The 25459-nt window shown below is 44.7% G+C and overlaps 1 protein-coding gene across 1 annotated transcript; it reads right to left on the bottom strand.

The window, feature by feature from the left end:
• Window positions 1-20849: 20849 nt before the first annotated feature.
• On the bottom strand, window positions 20850-24775 carry Rab27 (RAS oncogene family member Rab27). The gene is made up of 5 exons (XM_011136881.3): window positions 24456-24775; window positions 24164-24234; window positions 23626-23740; window positions 22431-22543; window positions 20850-22256 (listed from the first exon to the last, which is right to left on the bottom strand). Exons 1-5 carry the CDS (start codon window positions 24603-24605, stop codon window positions 22073-22075), a joined length of 633 nt encoding a protein of 210 aa, XP_011135183.1. The 5' UTR covers window positions 24606-24775; the 3' UTR covers window positions 20850-22072.
• Between the last annotated feature and the right edge of the window lie 684 nt (window positions 24776-25459).

Here is a 25459-nt window from a genome sequence, read left to right as displayed (position 1 = left end):
GGAGAAAGATCGATCTCCTGAAAATCAAATTAAAATCGCCCATCACTGGTGAGACTCGATAATGAAGCGCAAAGCCTTGCCTCCGTCGTCGGGCGACTGACGCAAGTTCCGTGTCGGGAAACAATCAAACGCGCTTGGAGTAGAAGCACGAGTTGCACACAACGATACCGGATTAATAAGTCTATGTGTCTCATTATGACGAAGGCAGAGCCGGGGGGAATTGGATTACCTTTTGGTTCATAAGCACGAGTTTGGTTCATAAACTTGCTCCGTGGCTGTTGCAAGTTTTTACACGCGCTTCTCTGTGCACGGAATGTCGCAAAACGATCGCGTGCGGCGTTTCAACGGCACATTCTGCCGGTTAAATTGCAGCCGGGAATCCTCATATGAAAACGCCGAGGCCACGATAGTTCCCACGAATTTCCAAGTTACGGGCGATCAAAGTTGGCTGGGGCGATTTTCATAAATGAAATTTCAGAGGCCCGGGCGGACGAAAAACCCCGCGCAGTTGCAGTTAATCGACAAGGCGGAGGCCGCTGAAATTCGGACGCTAAAAAGTCGGGCAAAAATAAAGCGCGCAAAACGCTCTTAATGAAGATCTCTAGTAACAGATTGCCGCGCAATCCGGCGTTTTGCGCGCGCAGTAATTCTCGCGCAGCAATAATTGCTCGGTACATGAGTGGTCAATTTACCACGTTTCTGTTTAATCCGAATATCAAATCCGCGAGAATTCCGAAAGCGGCAATTGTATCTCGTAATACGATGATACGCTGCGCTCGCGAAACGGTAATAATTAGGGACTGATTATCGCGATATTAAAATTACCTCGTCCCTCCTTTGCTCTAGAATTAAATCGGCGATTCTAGGATCGTTCCTAACTTCCCGGGACGACAACATGCTCAACTTATTTATTTAATCCGATGCATGTGAAAGAGAAAATATAAAACATCAGTATCGATTAAATATCTCCGCTTGCGCCATTATCGAGCGAAAAGAGAAACGCGGAGCATTTTCTTCTTATAAAATAATAATGGAGTCATACACATGGGCACACACACACACACACACACACATCCCTGGAACGTAATCTTGTCTTACTTAATCGAGCCCCGCTGGGAGAAGAAATCTCTTGTGCCGGACAAGCGAGAAAATTACGTTCCATCTGCGAAAACATCGAGCGAGAAACCGCGATTTCAAATTGAACGAATCTCGCAACGGCTCCTCGCGCAAACAATCGATAAGTAATCAACGCGTGCCGGCGTTCTTTTCTCCTTTCTTTCAGCCTTCATTTCCTATCCAGTGCTATAACTCGGTTCACGTTGACGCAAATAAAATGTCGGAAGTAAATGGATTTATTATCCGCGAAGTGTGTACTGCAGATTGCTAAGTGCATCCGTAAGATAATATTATATCCGAGTTGTAGGTGACGTTGTTGCCTGTCATTTGAAGCGCGACGAGCCGCGTTCCCGCCGTGAATTAATAACAACAATATGTGCACGACGCGAGAGGCGCGAGATGCGCGGAGAATAAATACGCGAAGCAGGGGGTGTAGAACCGTGCAGAGGAAACAAGAGGAAGATAAGATTACGAAGATGCTCGACAACTAATAAACCAGAAGCGACTTTTTGTTATTCTACGCAATCGCCTTCGTGAAATATCTCCGCCGCGGCCAAATTAGCCGCGGGAGTTGAAGCGCGAGAGCAGGGAAGATTAGAAAACTTCGACCGGCTGGGTTATTTTATAACAATCTCCTGCTGATTTACGGGACGAGTCGTCATTGTCGTAATTACACGAATTACGCCGAGAGGAGAAGGGCGCCGAGCGAAAAATAAAGACGGACAGCGAATATTTTTATCCGCTCCGAATGAATTGAATGACACGGCGAATTAATACGCGCTCAAGAGGTTCCCCTCCAATTAATGCCCTGATTAATTAATACTTTCTCAAGTACGTAAGTAAGATTAATCGTCGACTCCCCCTCCCCCTCCCCTCCCCTCTCCCGCCCACCTTCCCCGGCTCTATCTCTCTCTCTCTCTCTCTCTCTTTCCTTTCGCGGACCGCGGCCCGAATATCTCTCAGGTTACCGGCCATTGTTTTCTTTTCGCTTCTTCGAGAACGGAGCTGCGAATGGCGCGACGACGTGGCGAATATTTCGCGAGAAGGCAGAAGCGATTACTCGCTGCGGCTGTGAGTTGTACGTTCGATCGAACAAAGACGCGCGCGGAGCGGCCGTGTTCGCGCACGGGGGGGGGGAGGGAGGGGGGGCTCGTTGATCCGCAGATCCGTCTCGCGCGGCAAGCGGAAGAGACGCGAGGTCTCCGATGAAATATTACCGGTGACTGGAAGCGTTTAAACGGGACGAGCAAACGAATTTACGGTTCGTCGCTAAATCCCATGAAGGATACGTCTACTCGCGGGATAGTCGAGGCTCGAGGCTGATGGCGCGCCGCGCCGCGACGCCGACGAGACCGCTCGCTCGAGTCTCCGGGTATCTCGCCGGTCTCCCGAGCGAGTTCTATTCCGGAAAATATTTCTGTCTTATGTCGCGGCGCGTGGCTGGAGCGTCGCGCAACGACGACGCTGCGCTCATCCCGACAAAGCGTTACGAAAATTGCACGCGGCGGCGTCGGCGGTTCCGGCAACTCGCGCTCCCATTTTCGCAGTTCTCTCGCGAAACGAGAAATGTCGGCGCACTTATTTCGCGCGCGCGCGCGCGCACCGCGGAATTTCACCCGGTAGTCTGCTTACATTTTGTTGATATTACACTTCGTTAGGATCCCTTCGCGTGTCTCGCGCGCGGAAGGATTGGACGCGCGCTCGTCGCGTTCCGCGAAGGGAAATTATCGTTTCTCGCGGAAGTAAGCTAACGCTCGCTGGTGCCGTAACAAGTTGAACTTGCGATATTAGGAAATGCGACGTAACACTCTCTCTCTCTCTCTCTCTCTCTCTCTCTCTCTCATTCTCTCTTTCTCTCTCTCTCTCTCTCTCTCTCTCTCTGCGCGAGGATCGCGCGATTTTACACATCTCGTCGTTCCGATGTCTCGAGACCGGGAGGGCGAGAGAAAAAATGCGTGCTCGCGCGCGTATGTATGTGTATGTGAAGAGAGAGGAGAGGTAAAGAGAGAGAGTATGGCATTGTTCGTAGCGGCGGGAGAGGCGAGCGCACGAAAATAGGGCAGGAACTATTAAATAGCTGCGAAAACGTTCTGCTCTTGTCGCGCGCGCACGCACGTATTTTCCGCATTAATATCATCGCGCAAAACGTAACTCAGCCGAGTGCGCGGGGCCTTTCGGGGGGAACTTTTCTCTCTCGCGAAACGAGAATATATTTTCCGCGATTATGTAATCGGATTAACTCGCGGGAATTCGGCGGAGTCCTGCGCGCGCGACCTCGAGCGCCGAATAATTGGAATCGAGGCGCGCGCGCGCACAGCTTTCGTTGTAACCGAACGAGCGATGGCAATTTTGTGAAACCCTATTAAATTCATGACGGCATCTGACTAATTATACTTAATGGCGGTGTGTCGTATACAACAACGAGATATATCTGCTTTAATTAACTCGTAACTCGGCGCACTCTCGGAATAGAAGCGGCGAAGAGGAAACGGACGGGAGAGTGGGGCGAGGGGGGACTACTCGCGGGCCAGGAAACTGATAGAGACGAGATAACTGTCGCGACTTTCGCGAACGTATCAGACCTTCCCTGCCTCCCCCTCTCTCTCTCTCTCTCTCTCTCTCTCTCTCATTATTTAATATCGCTGATTGAAACAAGAGATCGGCGATAATGATGCCGTCGCGACGGACGTGGAAATTTATTCGATATTGAAGCAACTCGCGTATCGGGATACAATTTCATTATTTACCTTGAGTGAATCCGCTTATTGCCGGTCGATTATTTAAATCCGCGGAGGTTAATGCGAAATTGCCCGTTGCCTTCGAGCGAGTCCAGCCTGGGCCGCTCTCCGCGACTGCTATGAATATTCTAATCGCCAAAGTCGCAAAAATACGGCGGCGGCTTTCGCGCCGTTGCTTCGTCTCAGCCATTCTCTCGCTCGTTTTTCGCGTATCTGTCGTCAGGTCGTATAACATATTTCGATGGCCGGATCGTTATCGTATTTCCGTTTTATCGTCTGGTATCTGGTATCACATCCTTCTGCCCGAACGTTTCCGATGCGTTTCTGCGCCCGAGAACTCTTTCGCTCTTTCATTTTTTTTATTTTCAGTGGCCAACAGCGCGACTGCTTGATTGCCGATGCGATTCGGAAGTGTCGATCGTCTCGTATCGACGCGGAAATTATGCTCGAGCCTCTCTCGACGAGACTTGATAATTCCCAGAAAGTTTGCGAGTCTCGTTACCACCGCGTCAGCCGCCCCGGCAGGCCTGGTATATTTTAAAGCGGTGATTCCGAATTGCGGTTCCTTCCTGAAAGCGACAGCCGCCGCTTTTTGTCGGTCTTACCACTTGGCAGTGTTCTCATGCGAGCATAACGGACAGGGTTGAGCTTGCATTTTGCGTCCGCGGATACAATTTAAATCGTGGTAATTTAGAGCGGAGCAGCGGACTAACTCCTCGTAATCATCGAGACGTAATCCTTACCGCAAAACGAGAAATTGCGCCGTCGCGCTCGTCGCGCGTGCGTTCGTTGCTTATTAAAATATTATATTTCCAAGGCCGTCTTAGATGGACGAATAAACGGTAAGACAGGCATATTCGTCGACTAACAAAGCTCTAATCTGTCGCCTCGTTCAAGGTGGATGAAGCTTCTTGTTCGACCCGAACTCGACTTCAAGCTGAGCTCGTCGTAAAAAGACGGCTCTTTATGATGGATAAAAAGCGCAATGCAGATATAAAACTCTTACTGATACGTTATAATCTATAAGTTTGATGCAGTTACCCGGTTTACAAGACTGACATCAACGTGTAATGAAAAAACCTGCCGTCTTTTAAAGCCCTGCGAAGGCAAGTCGTAATACTTTCAGTCGTCGGCATACTTTCAGCGTTTTTGATGTGTGCCATAATTATAAAACGTGCTCTTCCTTTAGCGCAGGAAAGAGGAAGATATTTTATGTGTATCGGTTTATCGAGGCAAAGCAGACTCGCATTGAATAAAGTAATCTTTGAGTAGACGCGTTGTATATTTGCACGGCAAGTATCGATACGTTTCTGCCGCTCTGACGATTTTTAGATAAATATCTTTGCTCCTCTGCTTCTTTTACCAGTGAGCGGCGACGTTAAATATATCCGAAGGATATAATACTCGCCTTGATCCACTCTTAGTAGTCGCGTCGCTGCGCTGCAATTTTACATTGTTCGGCCAGTTATTTATTAGGAGCACTTAATTGCGCTGCGGCAGAGCGACGTTAAGTAAAGCAGCAAATAAAGCATCGGACGGGGCTCCCAGCTAAGTGCTCGCCCGCCATTTTGTAGGTCTTCTTTGGGCCATTATAACGTTAGCCGCGCGAATTGCTTTCCGTAAACGATACATAATGGAAAATGTCGAGACGAGTGTCGCGTAATGTGTCGAGTTACGGCGGCGATGTTAAACGGCGAACGGTCGGTTCCCATGAAAAGACTTTTCTCGCTATTGCCGTTCCCTCGAGCGTAATAATAACGCGCTTATTTGGAGGTGTATAATTTAATAAAGCTCGCGTTTCTCTTGGACATTGTGCAAAAAAAAAAATAAGAGAGAGAGAGAGAGACACAGGAGAAGGACAGCCCGCCCGGCCGCCCAGAGGATATGACTCTCGCGCTCGAATTTTTCTTAAAATGCGCGCACCTTCTTCAGGAAACTCACGCGACGAAAATTACGACGAAAGTGTGGCGCGACACCGTGCGGTTTCCTCCGTGCGAAATCTCATTTCGCTGTAACTCACTTTCCGTGCAGTGTGTGTAATCTTTAAAACTAATCCGGCGACCGCCCCGGCGCAGCGGCGCTATCGAGTTATCTCCGCGCGCGCGCGAGAAATATCGGGGATCATTATCGATCGGGGATAAAACCCGCGCGCGCGGCTCACGCGTACACACGCGAAATAACGAGATGTAATTCCGATAGCATATTAAAGACGTCTTCCCTCTCGCAGCCTCTCGCCCGGCCCCGAGCGAATCGCGAGTGCGCGTTCCCGCGATCGGCGCACCGTCGTTCCCAGCGGCACTTTCGAATTCAATGGCTTCCCTTGGCCGAAGGCAAGAGGATCGATGAGCCGAACATTTTAATTTCGCGAGAATCATATTCACGACCGAAGACGAGAACGGGTTGGAACGAGTCCCGGCATGTCCTTGGCAAGCGAGCCGCGGCGGAAAATGCGGCCGACGCCGCATCGGCGGCAGGACGGAAGGGGGCAAGGAAGATGGGCTACAATTCCATTTGTCCCATTTCAAAGTGAAATAGCTTATAATGTCGAAATAAAACGTTCCCGAATACCGGCCGGTACCGCGCGACGGTACTCGAGGAGCGTCTGAAGTCACGGTAAGTGCCGCGGTAAAAAGATATTCGCCCCCCGACTTCCCGGGGATGGGCGGTCCGGGGGATACGGATATGGAAATATCCCGGCAAGGGTTGGCCCGGCGCTCGGCTATGATAATCCGATCTGGAATCGCGGATTCTCTCGTCTCCTCTCTCGCCCGATGATGAGCGAAGTCGCTCGGAGAAGCAGCGCGAACGCGCGCATTGAGCTCACGTACTCGCGAGTGAAAAACACATCCCCTAACGCGACGAGTCTCTTCCCTCCCCCCCCTCCCTCCCCTCTGTTATCCCTCTTTCTTCTTTAATCACGTCGACGCGTCGTGCTTGAATGTTCTCGCGAAAATTGCGTGTAGCCGGCCGGCAGCGGCGGGATGCGCTCCGCCGTGAGTAATAAATTTTTTAGACAATCGGGGGCGTAAGTTCCCTTTTCTCTCGTGTTGAAACTTGAATTCTATTCGCACACACACACACACACACACAGCGTCCGTTCGCGGTAAGCACTCGGCGTGGAATTAACGTCCAGGGGGCTCCCCACTCCCCTGTTACTTTCTTTCTTCCTCTCTTCCTTTTCTCGATTTTCCCCTTCATTATTACCCGCTTAAGCGGTCTTTTATTTCGCGGTGGCCACGCGTTCTGCCGCATCGATGCTCCCCTAAGAGGCATTAACGCCGCTTTGACGAGACGAGCAGCGAGAACGCGGCCGCGACACGCGCGTCGCGACGTCGGCGTACGGTCGTAAGACGCGACGAGCGTGATGAAATTTCCCGGCAAACGAGCGGCGCCAAACTGTACGCAGTAACGCCGTTGTTACGCTCCTCCTTTCGAACTTTCCGCATTTGTTAGCCCGGCTGGCTCGCGCGGACCAAGTGATTCACAGTATCTACCGGCATAAAGAGCCGCGAACCTCTCTCCCTCCGCCCCCGCCGCTCACTACTCACCCCCGATCCCGCTATTGTCCCGAGTACCCAAGCACGGCTTTAACGGAAGGGTAAGAAACGCCGAGGAAGCTGGTCGAGGCCGGGCAGGTCGAGTACGCGAGTAGCCGGAAGTAGCCTCGAGTCCCGTTTACAATCCCCCGGACTGCGTTAAAACGGCGCGGAAGTGGAATAAGAAGCAGCCGGGCCGATGGAGAGCCCAAGTTTCCGCGCGGCCTGATGCGATTCGTGAGAATTTTCCTCGATCGACCTCCGCCTGAGAGCGGAAGGATTGCCGCGCCGGGATAACGATCCCGGCGCGGGGACGTGACGTTAATTGGAAGAGCGAATTCGATCGATGCCGGGCCGATCGGCGATTCCGCGCCGAGAAAAGGAGCCTTTAATTCGTTCCCCCCCCCCCTTCCGCCCTTGGTTAAGAATCATTTCCTACTTCCGAACAGCGCCGAATAAAGGAATTCCGTTGACCGGCGACACCTTGCCGCGGCTGCCTCTCTCTCTCTCTCTCTCTCTCTCTCTCTCTCTCTCTCTCTCTCTCCCTCTCTCGTCGGCACTTTCGAGATTAGTGCTAATTATGACGAATGGACTAAAAGAAGATCGCGTTTATTGACCCAGTCTTCGAATAATTGAGCATCGCCAGGATACCTTCGTCCCTGATGCGATCTCTCATCCAATCTTGGAGAGAGACGCGGATGGCGAATCTCGTTGATGTCGCTGTCGCTCGGCCCGCCTAGATGCTAATCGCATGAATTACACGCGCTAACTCGAAACAGACGTAAATTCCGTGTCGTTGTAACACCCGTAGAGTATAAAGAACCCGCGCGTGCATGCGTGTGAATACGTGTATGTATGTGTATGTGTATGTGTGTGTGTGTGTGTGTGTGTGTGTGTGTGTGTGTGTGTGTGTGTACGCTCGGAAACAAAACGGCAGCGACCGTTTCTTTCTGCTCGCTTCTTCCCCCGACTTTTTTTTTCTCGGAGAATTTCACGACACATTCGGAATCCAAGGGGAAAGTTATCAACCGGGGATCGCTGAAGAACAAATTCTGCCGTTCGATATCGGCTTCGTCGCAAAACTCTCCAAAGAAAAGGCCGCTGCCATCTAATAATGGGCGTCCTCCCGATTCGATCTTTGGAAAATTGATCCTTCTCCTCCGGAAAATCTACTTTCTACTCGACTTTTGCACAAACCGATTCTCTTCGGCAGAGAATCGAGATCTCGATCCGCTTCTGGAGGAAAAGATCGATTTTCTGAAAATCGGTTCGTGACCGCCCATCATCACTGCTGCCATCCAACTTCCGGGCGTGCAACGCGCATATCCGTTTCTCAGGTTTCCTCATACCGATGAGGACAAGCGTCGTTCCGCGAGTCTCTCCGCAAATCGTTTCTAACTGTCCGCGAGGGCCGCATTTCGGCGAAATTAATGACCCCTGCCCGTTAGCGCAACGATCCTGAAGCAAATCGATTTTCAAACACCGAAACAACTTCGCCGGGGCGATTTCGCGACGAGAGAAGCCAACTCTCGAATAACTCTCGAATGGAGACTTTTCTCACCGTTTCTCTTTGATCCGCGCGAGTCCAATCGGCCGCGCGCATGTTCCAAAAAGCCAAGTGGACAAACAATAAACCCCTGATCGACGAAACCATCGGCATCGGTGTGTCTCGGTGACGATAACCGCGCGGGTGCACGGCGCGGCACCGCAAACTTTTAAATACATATCGCAAGCTGATCCCCTAGTTCCACGCACTCTGCCGTTTAATAATAGCTCTGCCATGCATACGCGTCTCACATGCGCGTGCTAACGCATTAATAGAGGCGAGCGGCAAAGTTCCCACAACGCTTGACCGAGCCACGTTAACTGCCAGCGACCAGATTCAGACCGATCTCTCTCGGAAAATAAGATGAGCCTCCACGCGTGTCGTAACCATCGGCATTATCTGGAGCGGACGATTACCCCACCGGCGATTACTTCTCCGTGGAGCTAGCGAGGAACAAAAAAGCAGTGAAAGCCTAATCTCGGCGGGCGGCGCAGCGGATGCACGCTCGTGTGCGTCATTTCTGCTGAAGAATATTTCGCCGAAGGAGAAAGCAACTGCGCAAGTAGCGGTAGCAGTGCGCGCGAGACCAACGACGGCGAGGGGAAAGAGGAGGAAGTGGAGGAGGGAGTGAAGTAGGGATGCGCTTCTTTAGGTGTACATCCTCGTGTCCAACTTCCATACAGCGGGCAGGCTCTCAACCCCTCGCCGTGCGCCGAGCCAACCCCGAGCAGCGCAAAGCTCCCTCTAAGCCAGTTTCTCGTGTTTCACAATCTCGAGTGAAACAATTGAGTGCATTCGCGCCCGTCCCCGGAGAGAAAAGGCAAGTGGGCACCAGCCCAGATAGAAACGTACAGGCCCTGCAAATCCACCGAGGAGGGTGGAAAGAGAGCTGCTGCCGTGCACGCCGCGGTCGCTCCCGTCGCGCGTCGACGGGCGGGGGGGGGGGAGGACCGGGGCTAAAAGCGCGACCCTCTTCTTTTCTGCATCTTTGCGACCGCGTCCCGCATATGTCCCGCTTATCTCTCGCGTTGGACAGTTCCGAAACTAACGGCTCCGCGATGGCCGATCTCTGTCCGCCCGGCCGGAAATCGACGGCGAGACCTTACCCTTAGACGTATCCCGTGAGAACGCGGCGGAAACAAAGCGCGCGCCCTCAATCTACCCCAGCACCCCCCGAGAGAAACACGCGGAGATGCTGCAACACGTTCTACGATTTATGCGTAGATTCCTTTGAAAGAATGCTTTCTACGACTGATTCTATCGACGTCGGTAGATTCCTCGCGGTGAGATCTTCCGATGCGTCCGTTTGTTTCCACGCCGAATCGTCCGTAACGACTTTTATTAAATCGCACTCAATCTGTGCTCGCAGAATTGCGTGCGTTTATCGCCCTCTTTTAAGTCCTCGCTACGCGCGGCACGAACATTTGTCGTATCTGTCACATTTTTTTTGACTTTACATATAAAAAATTACTGATTTAGATAATAAAAAGCAGCGGAGAAGATTTCTCTCTCTCTCTCTCTCTCTCTCTGGATTTAAATATCTGGAAAAGTACCGAGTCGATATTATGTCTCTTTCATCTGTTAAAATTATTCGTAGTATTATATAAAACCTGCGACAGGGATGAGTTAATATATTTTTTTAACTGAGACAAATTAAAAATTAGAAGTCCATAAAATTAACTTGGTTAAGTAAAATGTTACTCAGACGACTAATATAACTAATTTAATAAAAAATCAGATGAAAATTAAACTGGTTTATTAAAGCTGAAAATTAATTTATTATGCAGACCGATATTTATGTGTGATATCATATGTTTCCGGTATAAATAATTTTTTAATTTATGTTACATTTTGGGGCGAGATAATTAAAAGATCTTTTTTTACGAAAAGATATCGACTGTTCTGTGCTTAGACTTTTGTACGAGAAAGGGATACTGTTTAGAGAGAAAGAGACAGAGGGAGGAGAAAAGAATTTTACTGGCATTATTTTTTTAGTTTCCGTATTTCTCATTATAAGCAGGCCGTAATGATTTTATGATATTGATGAATTATTTCAATTTGTATAAAAAGGGTCAATAAGTTAACATCATTTTAGGACAACTAAAAACCATTAATCTCTTAATTTGGCTTTTAACTCATATTACCCAATTCTGCACATAACTTATAATTAATTATATAAATTGTCAATACCCCTCGACATCGGGACTCTTGAATTTCATGTCGAATGTATATGACGTACTTTTCTCTACTAACGGCATATTTTTTCTTACCAACCACTCCGCATCACTCATAAAGACCAGGGAAATTCTGAAATTAGCTTCGTCGACACCCTCGACGCAACGCAAGTCGGAAACGAGCCCCAACCCCGATCCACCTGCCGATCTCTCTGGAGACCGGTGAGATCGGAGTGAGCCGAAGCGTTAATCGCGAAGAAATGTAAACCGGAAGTTTCGCCGGCAATCATCGGAACGCCGTACATCTCTCGGCCTCGTTATTTCAAGGTGGTGCCGTTCTCTCTCTCTCTCTCTTTCTCTCTCTCTCTCTCTCTCTCTCTCTCTCTCTCTCTCACTCTCTCTCTCGGCCGAAGGGGAGTCGTGGAATCCCGGCCAGACGGCCAAACGGTTTCGCCCACACTAGCCGTGCCGCGCTGAACGTGAAATATCCGCGCAGACGGAAGTTATAAATCACTCGGCAGCGGCACCGACCCAGAAACAGAGGCGGTAAGGGGATTCCGTTGACCATTCCGGCTCGAGGTCGCGACGTAATTTCATTTTATCTAGCAGTCGGCTATCTAACCGAAATTCTTCCGCCGCCTATCGGTACACGCCGACTACCACGAAGTTGTCTCTTGCGCGCACCACACACACACTCACACACACGCACACACACACACACTCACACATGCACGCGCCAAGTACGGATAACGCGGGGGCGAAACAACCGACATGTTCCGCCCCGGCTATTTCGCCGTCTTCTTCGTTCTCTTATTCGCTTCGCTGCGCCCCTCGAGTGTACATACACACGTAAACCGAGAGCGGGGCGAAATGCGAACGCGGGTACGCGATGTACCTCCTTGAAGTGGCCCGCGCGACGAGACGAAGCGACATCAGGAAACGAGTGGTGTATGAAGGAGAGAGAAAAAAAGGAAGGAAAATACACACGACAGAGCGAGATCGCGCGGCGACGCGCCTCACCATTTCGATTTCCAGCCATTGACACGCGGCCAACAGCCTTGAGAGAGAGAGAGAGAGAGAGAGAGAGAGAGAGGGGGGGGGGAGGGAGAGAGAGAGAGAGAGAGAAAGACGAGGTCTCTCCGTTGATTTTACTCCCCTTCCTTTTCCAGCGAACGCGCGTAAACGAATTAGCGATGCGCGGAAAGTAGCTATGATGATGAGAGAGGGTGGCTCTCGAGAGCGAGCTGCGGCGCAAGATGCGATTCCGCGCGAGCGAAGGCGATGCGCCAGCGAACGCCTCGAGAACGTCCGCGAGAGAGCACAGCCGGGGGCTAATTCATTTACGAGCCGATAAATACGGCAAAATGTTTTACGAGGTGCGGAGTTACGGAAACGTCCCGGGCGACGATTATCTTGATTCACGATAGAGAACCGGCTGGAGCCGGCGGGTCCGACGGCCGCGGAAATCTCGGGGATAAACGCATATACAAGAAAAAAAATTACCGCCATTAGGGTCTCCTCGTCGCGCTGCGTCACGCGGTGCTCGCGATCCTCTTTACTTGAAAATCGCGGCGACGGACGGGGCAGAGACAAGGACGCAAAAAGAAGCCGACGAAATTGCATGGTTATCTTTAAAAGACGCTATTTCTCTCCCTTTCCTGTTTATTCCACTGGCTCTCGAAGGGCTCTCGGACGGGCGGAGAGGCGAGGGGGGAGAACAGATGCCGGCAGACATTATCGATTCATTGCACCGGCAAGATTTAGCGAGTGTCCAATTAGGAGCGGCCGAGAGCTGGGCCAGTGCATTATTTCAGCATTTTGCCGCGCGTAAATACGCCATCGCGTGCTCTTTCAGCAATGACTTTGTTGCCGAGAGCTTATTTTATCGCGATTGTACAGAGCACCACCATCGATCAGTCCTTTGCCGAGGTAACCTAACACGTAGGACGCGATTGAAAGCGGAACAGTGTTGTGCTTGGATGATTTTAAAATTAGCTGGATGAAGACAGGATGAAACATGTAAGTTCCTTTCGGCGCTCTCTTTGTCCCGATTAGAGATAAATCCCAATATAATCTCTCGGTTTTAACGCGTCCGTCTGATACATATGATATTATCCCGAGTAAAACAATTGATAGGGTTTTGGTAATGGCCTGATTATTTTTCCTTGACATTAATCGGGCCCTAGTAGGAGTAGAAAGACAACGGACCCTACAAGATGTGTAACAAACGGTTTAACGGGTCCTTATAAGGTAATATTATAAAGGCTTTATAAGGCAATATTAATAGAGCTTTATAAGGAAATATTTTTATTATTGCTTGAGTAAAAATATTCGTTCTTTTCATTCCAAGAAATTTAGACTGTAATTTCTTTATTTCTCTATAACTTTGTTAGTATACAAAAAAGTTTTATTTTAAAAATATAGCATACTTTATACAATAAAATATAGCATTCTTTACATATAAAATTCTGCCTGCTGTTCTCAATCAATTTTGTTGCATTTCAAAACGAAGGCAATACTAGAAAAATCCTTGGAAGAGACTAATGAATATGGCGACTAATAAAACTAATAAAATTTATTTTTAATTGCGGTATAATTAAAAAAATCTTTAAAAGAACCAGATAGAGCGTACCTACAAAAACAATACTAAACTATGACAATTTTATTACACGCTTCAGATCTTATTAACTTTCTATAACAAAACTTGATTTTATATACCTAAAGCATCCTTGACAAATCCTTCTAAGATCCACATTAGTTTTCCATGTTAAAGCGTTATTTCGTAAAATTTAAAGTATCCCTAAAAAATTCTTCTAAGGTCCTTCTCAACTTTCCCTATCAAAGCATCCGTATTTATTAAATCTAAGATATTCTTAAAAAATTCTTCTAAGGCTCTTTTCAGTTTTTCCTATCAAAGGCTGATTTCGTAAAGCCTAAAGTATCTCTAAAAGATCCATCTCGGGGGGTCTGATGTGGTAATAATGAGGCATCCCTTTTTAAGGCATCCTACTTTCAGCCTTATCGGGGCCTTATGCTTCATGAGGATGATCCTAACAATTTTTTGCTCAGATAACGCAAACGTAAAAACGACGTGGAAACAAACATTTCAATGTTTTATAAATTCGCCGCAAGGTAGACTGAATTATCTACGATCTTAGATGATTTTGCAAAAGCAACACTTTGAGTGTACAAACTTTACTAACGCTCAACATGAACATTTGTAAGAACATTTGTAAGAACTTGCTTGTCTTGGTGAGAAGTATAGAGCTACATATAGCTAATCAATCCTTATTATTTTTTTTAAATATACCCTGTGCATTTATACAATCTAGATAAAGATGAGGTAACGCCGGGACTTTATCAGGATAAGAGCAAACGCCGGAGCGGCTTGTTCTTATTACGTTAACTAAGGAGGAAAGATGAGGTCCCGCCAAACTATGAGCACTTAACAATTCTTCCCACGGAGATTGTTTGGAATCAAGGCGGCGCTAAATTATGCACAGGCTCATCCCCTATTCGGGCCCACTTGGCGCGTTCACCTCGACGCGGCGTACATACATCACTGATACGTAGAATTATTGAGAGCAAGCTTCCCAACACGTGTTCTCCCCACCGGCGATACATATGTAAATGCCCGATATAACTCTTCCGAGTCCTCGGCGTGTTGATTTTCGCGTAACGCGTCGTCGTCCGAATTTACCGAGAGAGGTCTCCCCCGACTCGAGTCGACTCCATCGATGAAATCCATCAGGTCGCGAACAACATACGGAGACAACAATCGTTCCCAGCGATCGGACGATATTTTTGTCGCGCCCGGCGAAAGATTTTCCGGCATTGCCCCGCCTGAAATCGCGCATTCCACTCGACCGCAACGTTGCAGCGCGCGGTGCAGCGCATGAGAAAAAAGACGGAGACAGAGGCGGGGGGAGGAAAAAAGGGGGAAAAGCGCGAGGGCAAAAATTGTGTTGTTGAAAAATCGCAACGGGAACGCTCGAAAGTTGCAGCAGCTACAGCTGATGTTGCTTTTGCAGCTTGGCACCAAACGTGTTAAAAGTTTTAACGTTCGCAACACCTAGCGTAAAGCGCTCGATGTAGATAGTTTCGCGACCCGGAGGCGAACGTGTCAAAAGTTACGACGCGCTGCTCTCTTAGCAGCCCTACGGGAAGTCGATCATCGTTACATCGTCGATATCCAAGTTGCGACAAACGACAGGCGACGCCACGATTTCTACGTTTTTCAATCCACAGCGTGGGCGGAAAGTAATCGCGGCTAACGCCAATTAATCCCGCCGATCCGAGAACGTCGATCATACCTGTCGGTACGTGGAGGCAGCCCAGCTGCGCATTTCCACCTCGAGGAACGTATTACCGGCGTCTGACAACTCGAGCAAACCCACCAGGCTGAGTATCCGCGAGGATGATTCAAATTAGCCGAGATGCATCACTCGCCCTTGTTAGCCGTTATTTAGCCTCGCTACAAAAGTCCCGTCGTATTCGTTAAGTAAAATCGCAGACGGGCCTGTCAAGCAGGTCAAGCTCGTAACAAACAAGATAAATAACATCAGCTTCCCGAGTAAAAAATTGTTAGGGCCATCCTCATGAAGCATAAGGCCCCCCGATAAGGCTGAAAGCTGATGAGGGCCTTAGAAGGATTTATTAGGAGTGTACCTTGGATTTAATAAATCCAGACTTCGATAGGGAAAGCTGAGGAGGATTTAATAGGGATTAGATTTTATGAGATAATGCTTTAACATGGAAAACTGATGTGGGCCTTAGAAGGATCTTTTAAGGATGCTTTAGGTATACAAAGTCAAATCTTGTTATAGAAAATTAATAAGATCTGAAAGCGTGTAATAAAATTATCATAGTTTAGTGTTGCTTTAGTAGATACGCTCTATCTGGTTCTTTTAAAGATTTTTTAATTATACCGCAATCAAAAACAAATTTTATTAGTTTCATTGGTTGCCATATTCATTAATCTCTTCCAAGGATTTTTCTAGTATTGTCTTCGTTTTTAAATGTAGCACACTTTAATATAAAAATAGTAGCAGAATTTTTATGCGTAAAGAATGCTATATTTTATTGTAAAGTATGCTATATTTCTACAATAAAAAATTCTTGTTGCATACTAACAAGGTTATAAAAATTGCAGTCTAAATTTCTTGGAATGAAAAGAACGAATATTTTTATTCCAACAATAATAAAAATATTTCCTCATAAGGCCCTATTAATATCGCCTTATAAGGCCCTGTTGATATTGTCTTATAAGGCCCTTATAATATTGCCTTATAAGGACCCGTTAAACCATTTGTTACACATCTCATCTTAGGGTCCTTGTCTTTCTATCCCTACTAGGACCCGATTAATGTTATGAAAAAATAATCAGAGCCTTACCAGAGAGCCCTATTAATTTTCCTACTCGGGTTGTAATGATGAAGAAGAAATAACGACAAGCCCCGTATCTCTCATTTTTGATACTCAAATCGGCGGTGTCTCGAGTGCATCCGAATTCACCGGGAACGACGACGAATCCCTCGCGTCAACCTAATGGTCGACGTGTTGCTCTATTCAACATGCGACACGTACGATCGTGTGCGTGCGTATGTTTTGTAAATATAACGTACCGGGGGAGAAAAAAGAAACGCGCGCAGACACCCGACGCGCGCGCGCGCGCGTATTCGTAACTCATATGCATAAGCCGTGGTGCATCGTGCGCAGTGGGTTTCAACTGTACTTCACTGGCGTAAAACAAACCTCACGGAATAGCGAAACCAAGCGGCTCCGTGTCATCTTTGAAACTGACTGCCTGCTACGTGCGACGAAAATTCATGCAGAGCGCGGTAACTATAGCCGGCGCGGCGCGACGCGGCTATTCAGGTAGATAGCACGGTGAAACTTCCGGTCAGAAGTTACGCCCGTCGCCGGGTCTCGGCGGAAACTTATTCTCACCTTGAGAAGTGGAAAGAGAATCGGGAGGAAGAAGATGAGCGAAAGTAAGAAAGGGAGATTACTAGCAAGTGGCCGCGCAGCTCGATAAATAGTCCGCCATTAATACAGCCGTCGGATAAATTTGAATAGCGCCGGCTTTGTCTACCTGCAGCCGCGTGACGGCACATTGAAGTCTAACGGGGAACTACTCGGACCACGAGCTGCTTGTGGCGAATAAATGCGCGATGATTTGTATCTTTCAACCAACTTCGATACGTCGGCTCTCAAACGGTTCTAGTCGCGATTTATTCCTCGGGAAACTATCTATCTATTCCCGTTGCTGGGAATCGCTCTCTGGAAGGGAGAGAGCCAATGCCGACTTTTGCCGATTTTTAGACCCGATTTTAAAAAGAATAGAATACAGTTGAAATCGGAGTTTCTGACCGGCCAAAATTGTCCTAATTTATTTTGTGTTTCCTTTCAACGTACGCTCGGAACTTCCGCTACAGAGTTCAGCTGATTTTTATCGCAAGAATTCGTAAGTTTCTGTTAGAGAGGCAAATCTAAAACGCGAAATACAATGATGAAGATAACGATTTCCAGCAAAATATTACGTAGAGATTCGAAATGTTTCAAAACATTTGGAACTACTGACTACTATATCAGTAGTATCCGTTAGTTTCAGAGTTTACTTTCTTATCTGGATAAAAATATACACAGATGATCGTCCAATTAAAATTCCAGCACCAATTTATCTTCACTTGAAGACTATAAATATATATTCTGATATTTTAGAGACACAGAGAAATGTTTGATTTCCAGATTTGTACCGCGTTCATTTCGGATATGTTTCCGACGTTTCGTAAACATGCCAGTTCACTTCTTCAGAGAGAGAGAGAGAGAGAGAGAGAGAGAGAGAGAGGGAGAGGCAGAGGGAGAGGGAGAGGGAGAGAGGGAGAGGGAGAGGGAGAGAGGGGGAGGGAGAGGGAGAGGGGGAAAGAGAGAGAGAGGCGGAGGGGAGGGGGAGAGAGGGGAGAGAGGGGGAGGGGAGAGAGGGGGAGATGGGGGAGGGAGAGGGGGAGGGAGAGAGGGGAGAAAGAGGGAGGGGGGAGAGGGGGGAGAGGAAGGGGGAGAGGGAGAGGGGAGAGAGGGGTGAGAGAGGGGGAGAGTGAGAGGGGGAGAGGGGGAGAGAGAGGGGGAGAGAGGGGGGGGGAGAGAGAGAATCACCAAAAAACTGTGAGTTTCTGATTGAGATGGGCGCGGCATACAAACTCGGAGATCAAATCAAATAAATATATATTATCCTCGTCTGCATCTTAAATTGTGAAAACTTTTATCTTTACAAAATTGTTTAAGATACCGTTGATAGATAATCAAATACGCGTTGCTGCAAACGTGTAAAATATAAAAATACATGTTTTCACGTTGTAAACTCAGTCTACGTTAGTACTACATTTGTCAGGCGGCGTCGAGACTGAGATTGCATTTTGGGATTCATCTATAAGCGGAGCAAAGTGTTGAGAAAAATTTACCTTGTTTCATCTCTCTCTTATATCTTCATCTAACCAATTTTAAAATCATCTAAGCACAACGCTACGGATAGTTTCTGGCCGGTGTAGTCGAATACCACTTAGATACGTAATAGCCAGATATTTGCCAGCTGTTATTAATCAGCAGATTTCGTTCTTTCCTTTTCCAAGATACTATCTACGCACTGTCCAAGCAAGACAAGTGTCTAAAAAGCTTTTCCTTTCTCGAAGATGTCTTTAAAGCGTGCTTTAGGCACGCTCTTGTCGTTTGGGCTATCAGGACAACTCGCTCTAACAATCCCGAAATGGTCTCTTAAGTACATAATACGGTATTATAGCGCCCCAACTTCCGCGCTTGCGCTCTCTCCTCTAGTCTAGCTCTATAAATTGTATGTGAGTTGCCCAAGTTAGCATTCTAATAATTCCTCCCGCGCTGGTAGCTACGATACCTCTTGTGTATCTTGAAAATTCGTGCCGCACGACGGAGAGTAGTATAATGTAGCCTGAGGCTAATTACAAAGAAAAAAATGACACCGGAGACGATGAGACAACATTAAGATAATGAAATACACGAAACGGTTCTTTAATAATCGACCACTTTTATTCTACCAATATTCGCGAACACAATACTCTGATAATATTTCTCTCCGTTCAATAACACGCCTATTTTAATTCCATATAATATGTTAATGTAATACGATATACTTGCAACTTGGCGGTCATATTTCAATATATTTATTGTTGTACAACGCAGAAATATATATATTGAACGTTTAATGATCGATATCAGTGTATCGGTTGATACAATGTTTTTATCTGGTGAGAAAACCTTTCGCATTACCGTCAAATTATCATAGTTGATATTGCATTTTTCGTTTATTATGCAATATTTAATCATTATTATCGAAATTTGCGTTCGAAAATTGCGAACAGGTATAACTCTGAGACTTCCTCCGATATCGTCCTTCTTTTCTCCTCTTTTTACACCATATAATCTCACCATCCAACTCTCCGAATGTGTGCCAACTGCAATTTAAAAACTAATAAAACATATACAAGAGACAATGAAACAACAAATGTAGAGACATCGCAAATCTAACGAGAGACAGAAGACGCTATGGTCCAACGTAAAATCGGGACGGAAGGCACGAACCTCCGTAAACAATAAGCCATACGTGTAAGTAGTGAACTAATAAGCGAGCAATGAAGTAACTTTCTCGGCAAACTTTAATCTCTTCTTCAATGTACTCTGTAACTTCCTCGTCTCATTGATGAGACGTGGAAGTTTCATCGTCCGCTACCGGGGATATTTTCCAGAGCTTCCAATGCTCTCAGACAGTACATTTCGCGCACACATTTCAACCTCCACTTCGAATAACATTGTTGAACACACGCGGTCTAAAGTTACTCTTTAGATCTACGAGAGAGACGGTAGCACAATATTGATTACGTTTCAACCACATACGGTGCGAGCGATTATAGCAGTTATTACAAATCGCCGTGATGAGACTTTTCACACGTGCCATTATTAACAAGTTGAAAACTGACCAACCAATTCGTTTAAACTGGCCGGGCAACTAATTCATTTAATCTTTTACCAATTCTCGATAATGCTCGATAATAATTTATTCGCGTAAAAAGCACTGCTTGCTCGACTGTTAAAGGAATAATACCACATTTAAGTGATAAAAATGTATGGAAAATGCGGAATCGACACATTCATTGTAGTCATAAAGGATTATTACCGCGAAATCAGGTGATTTTGCTTCATTTGACAAATATGAAAAATCTTTTGCCTCACAGCGATATTATAAAGTGACATAAAAATCAAGCGAGGAATTGCATAATTACGTTATTCGATACACCCTTGTGCCGTTAATGAAGCTAAAACACTCTTATCCCTGTATAACGTTCATAATCCTCAATTATTCTGCTCAATTTACCATTAATATATCCCAAGATAGTGGGATGAGAGTGGAAGTTCCGTATAAACTGCAGTCAAGATTGATTACATCCTCTCTCCATAGTATACATAATTCTATGAACTCACCTGCTGATTTACGCTCTTAGTATCTCATCTCGTGAAGCAAAGCAATTCAAAGTGCTAAATCATAATTAACGACATGATCAAAGCGCGAAATTTGTTATGGTAACGTCTGTCAAGTGTGAGACAATCGAGAAGTAATGTTCAAGCTTGAAGATAAAATATCTTTATAATAAAATCTTGAACTGATTTCCGAGCAAGATCAAAATCCGACTAATTAAAACATAAGACTCTTACATTTACTTGTCGTTTCGAAAAGTTTATTTGTCGGATCAATATTCGTCATTCAATTTTTCATCATCGATCTTCAACATCTTGTACTTTGTTGCGTGCTATTACCAATGACATTCTTCCTCTATTATAATATACCGTCATTATTGATAATCGTAATATAACCAGAGCATGTTGAAGAAAGGTAAAGGAAAAAGGTACCCATTTTATGATTATCACAATTAGTATCGATATATATATCTTTAAACATTTATATGTGAACCAAGTACATAATTCTCTTCAACGCTAACAGCATTTATTTTATAATTAAAATATTAGTGAATCACAATATAATAATTTAGAGTTATATTGTGTCCATGTACACATATTGTATATACGAATTAGTCTCTTATTATATTTACACAATATGTTATATAAGAATACATAAAAACTATAAATTATTATACTGCAACTCACTCTAATACTTCAATTATGAGATAAATATTGCCAATAGGAAGATTATTATATGTATGCGTAGATATACGTACGCGTCACATATAATTAAATTTATCACTTACGATTAAATATATCAACTTTGGTTTATAATAACGTCATCAAAAATACGTGATATAGTCGAAGGTAATTCACCGTAACTTTCGAAACATTTGCTGCCACATCGATCGCATATCATACTTTAGCAAGTAAGAAAAGATCGATTTATTAAGCATCTTATATGTGTAATATAATGTATAACAGTAATAGAAAAGATTAGTATATATATTATCGTCGAATATAGAACACATTTTTCTAGTCGGCCGACATTTAAAATGTTTACAAACATCATTATTCAAGAACAAACAACATCGGAACACGATGATATAAAAGAGAGTTTTCATAGAAAAGGATAAGTAATTAAGGTTTTAGGAAACGAGTAACTTCCCGTAGAAGACGAGATTCAACATTGTATAAATATACTAATTGAGTGTCAGTAAGTTCCCCCAAGTCGAGGAACATTTTCACTCGAGAGAGAGTTAGATACGATGGAAGACATTTAGTATATGCGGTAACAATGCATTAATAAAAGATCCTTGAAAGTACGCGACGAAAGTACGTTGATAAAATTAACATTCGTCTCGCCAATCGAAATGTCAGTTTCAATATTCAATATTTTTCCCTCTTTGGCGTGCATATTATGTATATATGTATATATCGGCAAACAGAGTAGTTAGGTAACTACATATACCGGTACTGTCAGCAGTAGCAGAAACTGCTAGACGGTGGGGTGTCGCTCTCGTGACATCTTAAAACTTTTTGATGCGGCAACACCATCTTGTCCACCGTGGTCTCCATTCTGCGCATTACGCAGTCTAATAATAAATCCACAGCGAGCTCGATGTTTTCCCCGGTTGCAGCACTTGTCTCCAAATAGATCAAGCTGAAAAAGAAAGATTTTCGCATTACATACAAGTACATTATTTTAAAAGAATATTTAAAAGATTAAATATTTTAAAAGAAATAACAAAAATACACAGTCGACTCGACGAAATATAACAGATTTTCTTTTTTAAACAGCAACAGACGCTTTCTTGCTACTTTCGATTCGACTTACCCATGCTTCTTAGCGAGGTCTAGTGCCTTGTCCTTGCTGACGACGCGTTTATCCTCAAGATCGGACTTGTTGCCACAGAGAATTATGTCTGGATCATCGCAATACGCGTGTGTCTACATGTATGAAGTCATAAAAATATAGCATGTTAATTCAATGAATGCAAACATTTCCGGAGGAAATCGCATTAGACTACAAGATTCCGTGCAATACAAACACAATGTACTTTAAATCATAGAATAAATATACTCAATTATTTGGAAATCCAGGAATGTTTCAGCACTTCTTACAAAAAATATCTTGCAATCCAGTGATATGAAATATCCATCAATTTAAAAATCGAACGATAACTTGAGCCATAGAGGATAGGAGAATATATACATGTACTTACCATAAAAAAATACAAAATATTTATGAATATTTAATTAAAACATCGCTGGAACGCTTACAAATTTTTCCATGCACTAAATTTGTGCAGTTTGACGTCACATTTATGTAAAAGAAAGAAATGAAATATGAAAATTCAATTAAAAAATAACATTTTGCAAAAATTTTTAAATACATTTGACATGTTTTCCTTCTTTCAGATTCACATTCTGATGTTATCAGGACGAATAGATATTTATATAGTTTCAATAGATAATATATTTTTTACTTTGCTTCATATATCTATATTTGGAGACTAAATACTTCAATTTCATTGAATATAAAAAGGTGTAACAGGCTATTTAATTCCCTCAATCTTACCAAACTGTGTGAAATGTTTGAAATGTCCTGCAATGCTAGCAATTCCTGCAGGCATTATATTCTAACATAACATCACATCAATGAATGCCCAATTGCTCAAGATAAACTAAGCAGACAAAATGTTCTATCTGTTTGAAATGATACACTAATGCCTATAATAATAATATAATAATGCCTATAATAATAATATAATAATGCCTATATAACGATTATAAATGAATGACTATACATTAATGACAATCCATATGCTCCATCTTACTTTCAAAATCATGCATGAACAATACAATTAATAATGAGTAACAACATTCACAGATATTACAATATAAATATGAGAGAATATTGTGTAGCTAAAGAATCACTAACAGTGCGTCAACTCAAAGAATCGTTCGATTAGGAAGATCTTTCTGTATATTGTAGGATATTTACAATAATGCTAATAAATGAAGAATACCCTAAGATGTTCCAGCCAGTTTCTAACTTCAAGGAACGACAGCTCATTGGTCAGGTCAAAAATTAGTAGGAAACCCATGGAATCCCGGTAAAAGGCTGTGGTTAAACTTCTGAACCTGAATATCAACAATGTTATGCTGCTCGCATGGAATGTTAGATCAAAAGTCCTAAGGTTCTATTTGTACATGCAGGATGCAACATTGTGTATATTAGTTAGAATATCTATCGCTGTGCTTATATATATCTTTATGCTTGCTCCTTTTAATATCGCAATGCATTTTCCGCATACGCAAGCTTTTGCAACAACATAATAAAATCATTGTTTAGAAATTACAATATAAACCATAATCACAGCATAATTCACTGAATTACGTCTTTATATCATCTCTATCATGATTACGGCAATGCAATATAAGTACACAATTATCACATTTACTCAAATTAAATGTTAGCTCATGGAAGAATGCAAAGTATGCATATTGAGAATATCATCTAAGGTCACTAAGAATTTGTGAGAGTCCACTGTTTGATGTACTCACCGTTCCTGACCAGCTGTGTCCCAGAGCTGCAAATGCACTCGTCGGTTTCTACCATTTGCCGTTCGATATATCTGTAATAACAAGTGACCTTTACTTATTCGCCAATATAATATAACGCACGAACATATTCAACCATTCCCCATACTTGATATTTTACCTTGACTCATATAGGATAGCGTTAATTACTCAGACCGCAATATCGCATTTCTCAGAATATTCCCAGTATCCTTGAAAACGCATAAGCCTCGAGTAATCAACACTACCGTACGTATTAGACCGCTTAGCCTCTTACCATTCGTTTCTCCTTAAAGTCAATTCCAACAGTGGATATAAATCTGGCATTGAAAGTGCCGTCAATGTATTGATGAAGGAAGCTTGTCTTGCCGACACCGGAGTCACCCAGTGCCAGGAACTTTATCAAATAGTCGTAATTTAGATCCATCTCCGACGCGTTAGGTGATCCTCAATTTGCGAGCATTTCAGCAAGAGAACTCAAGGCTGGTGGTTTTTAGAGATCCTTAAGAGGGTTCTGGAGCGGCGATCGAACTCCAACTCCACGAATAGTGCCTTCATCTGCACCAGGGCTCCAGGGGGTACAGACTTCCCTCTTAAGAAACGTGTTTGTTCGTTCGTTCGGTATATGGCTTTAGGTACAAAGGTGTATCCATATGCCATTCTCCAGCTGCGTTTAATGGAGGATTCACACTGCGTCCGAGGTTCGACGTACGATGTCCGACATCCAATAGGAGAGCAGTTTTCTAATGGAGAATTGAATTCTCGTCGAGAAGTCGGACATCGGACGCAGTGTGAATCCTCCATGAGAAACGAGTGACAAGCAGAGAGGAACCTGACAGCGGCCAACACGGCATTTACGGCGACATCGCGCTAGGAAAGGGTGTCATCTGCATCCATTTTGAAAGGGGAACTACGATGTTACATCCATTTTCAGGTCTCGGCAGTAAAACCTGCATATGGTGGTAGTCCGTGCTACATTTACTTTCAGGCGGTTTATGTCTGTGCTACAACCATAATAATGTACTTGACAAACATGGTCTCGCCCATTGTTATGCGTTTGTAACATGAATTACATGTTAACATGCGCAAAAAAAAAGAAGAATTGAGATTGTGTATGATTAATATCATGAAGATTATATACGATATATATCGTATAAATATAGGATATCCGGTAATTAGCTGCCAACCCGAAGTGTGAAGGTAGATTGGGTTGAGACAAACATAAAAGTCCTATACCGTTTTGCGAGATTCACAATAATTATCGAGTTATTAATTATAGAA

The sequence above is a fragment of the Harpegnathos saltator genome, unplaced genomic scaffold, assembly GCF_003227715.2.
Source record: "Harpegnathos saltator strain DR-91 unplaced genomic scaffold, Hsal_v8.6 scaffold599, whole genome shotgun sequence".
Classification (NCBI taxonomy): domain Eukaryota; kingdom Metazoa; phylum Arthropoda; class Insecta; order Hymenoptera; family Formicidae; genus Harpegnathos; species Harpegnathos saltator.
Note: the sequence above shows the minus strand (reverse complement) of the source record. Positions and strands in the feature narration are given on the sequence as shown.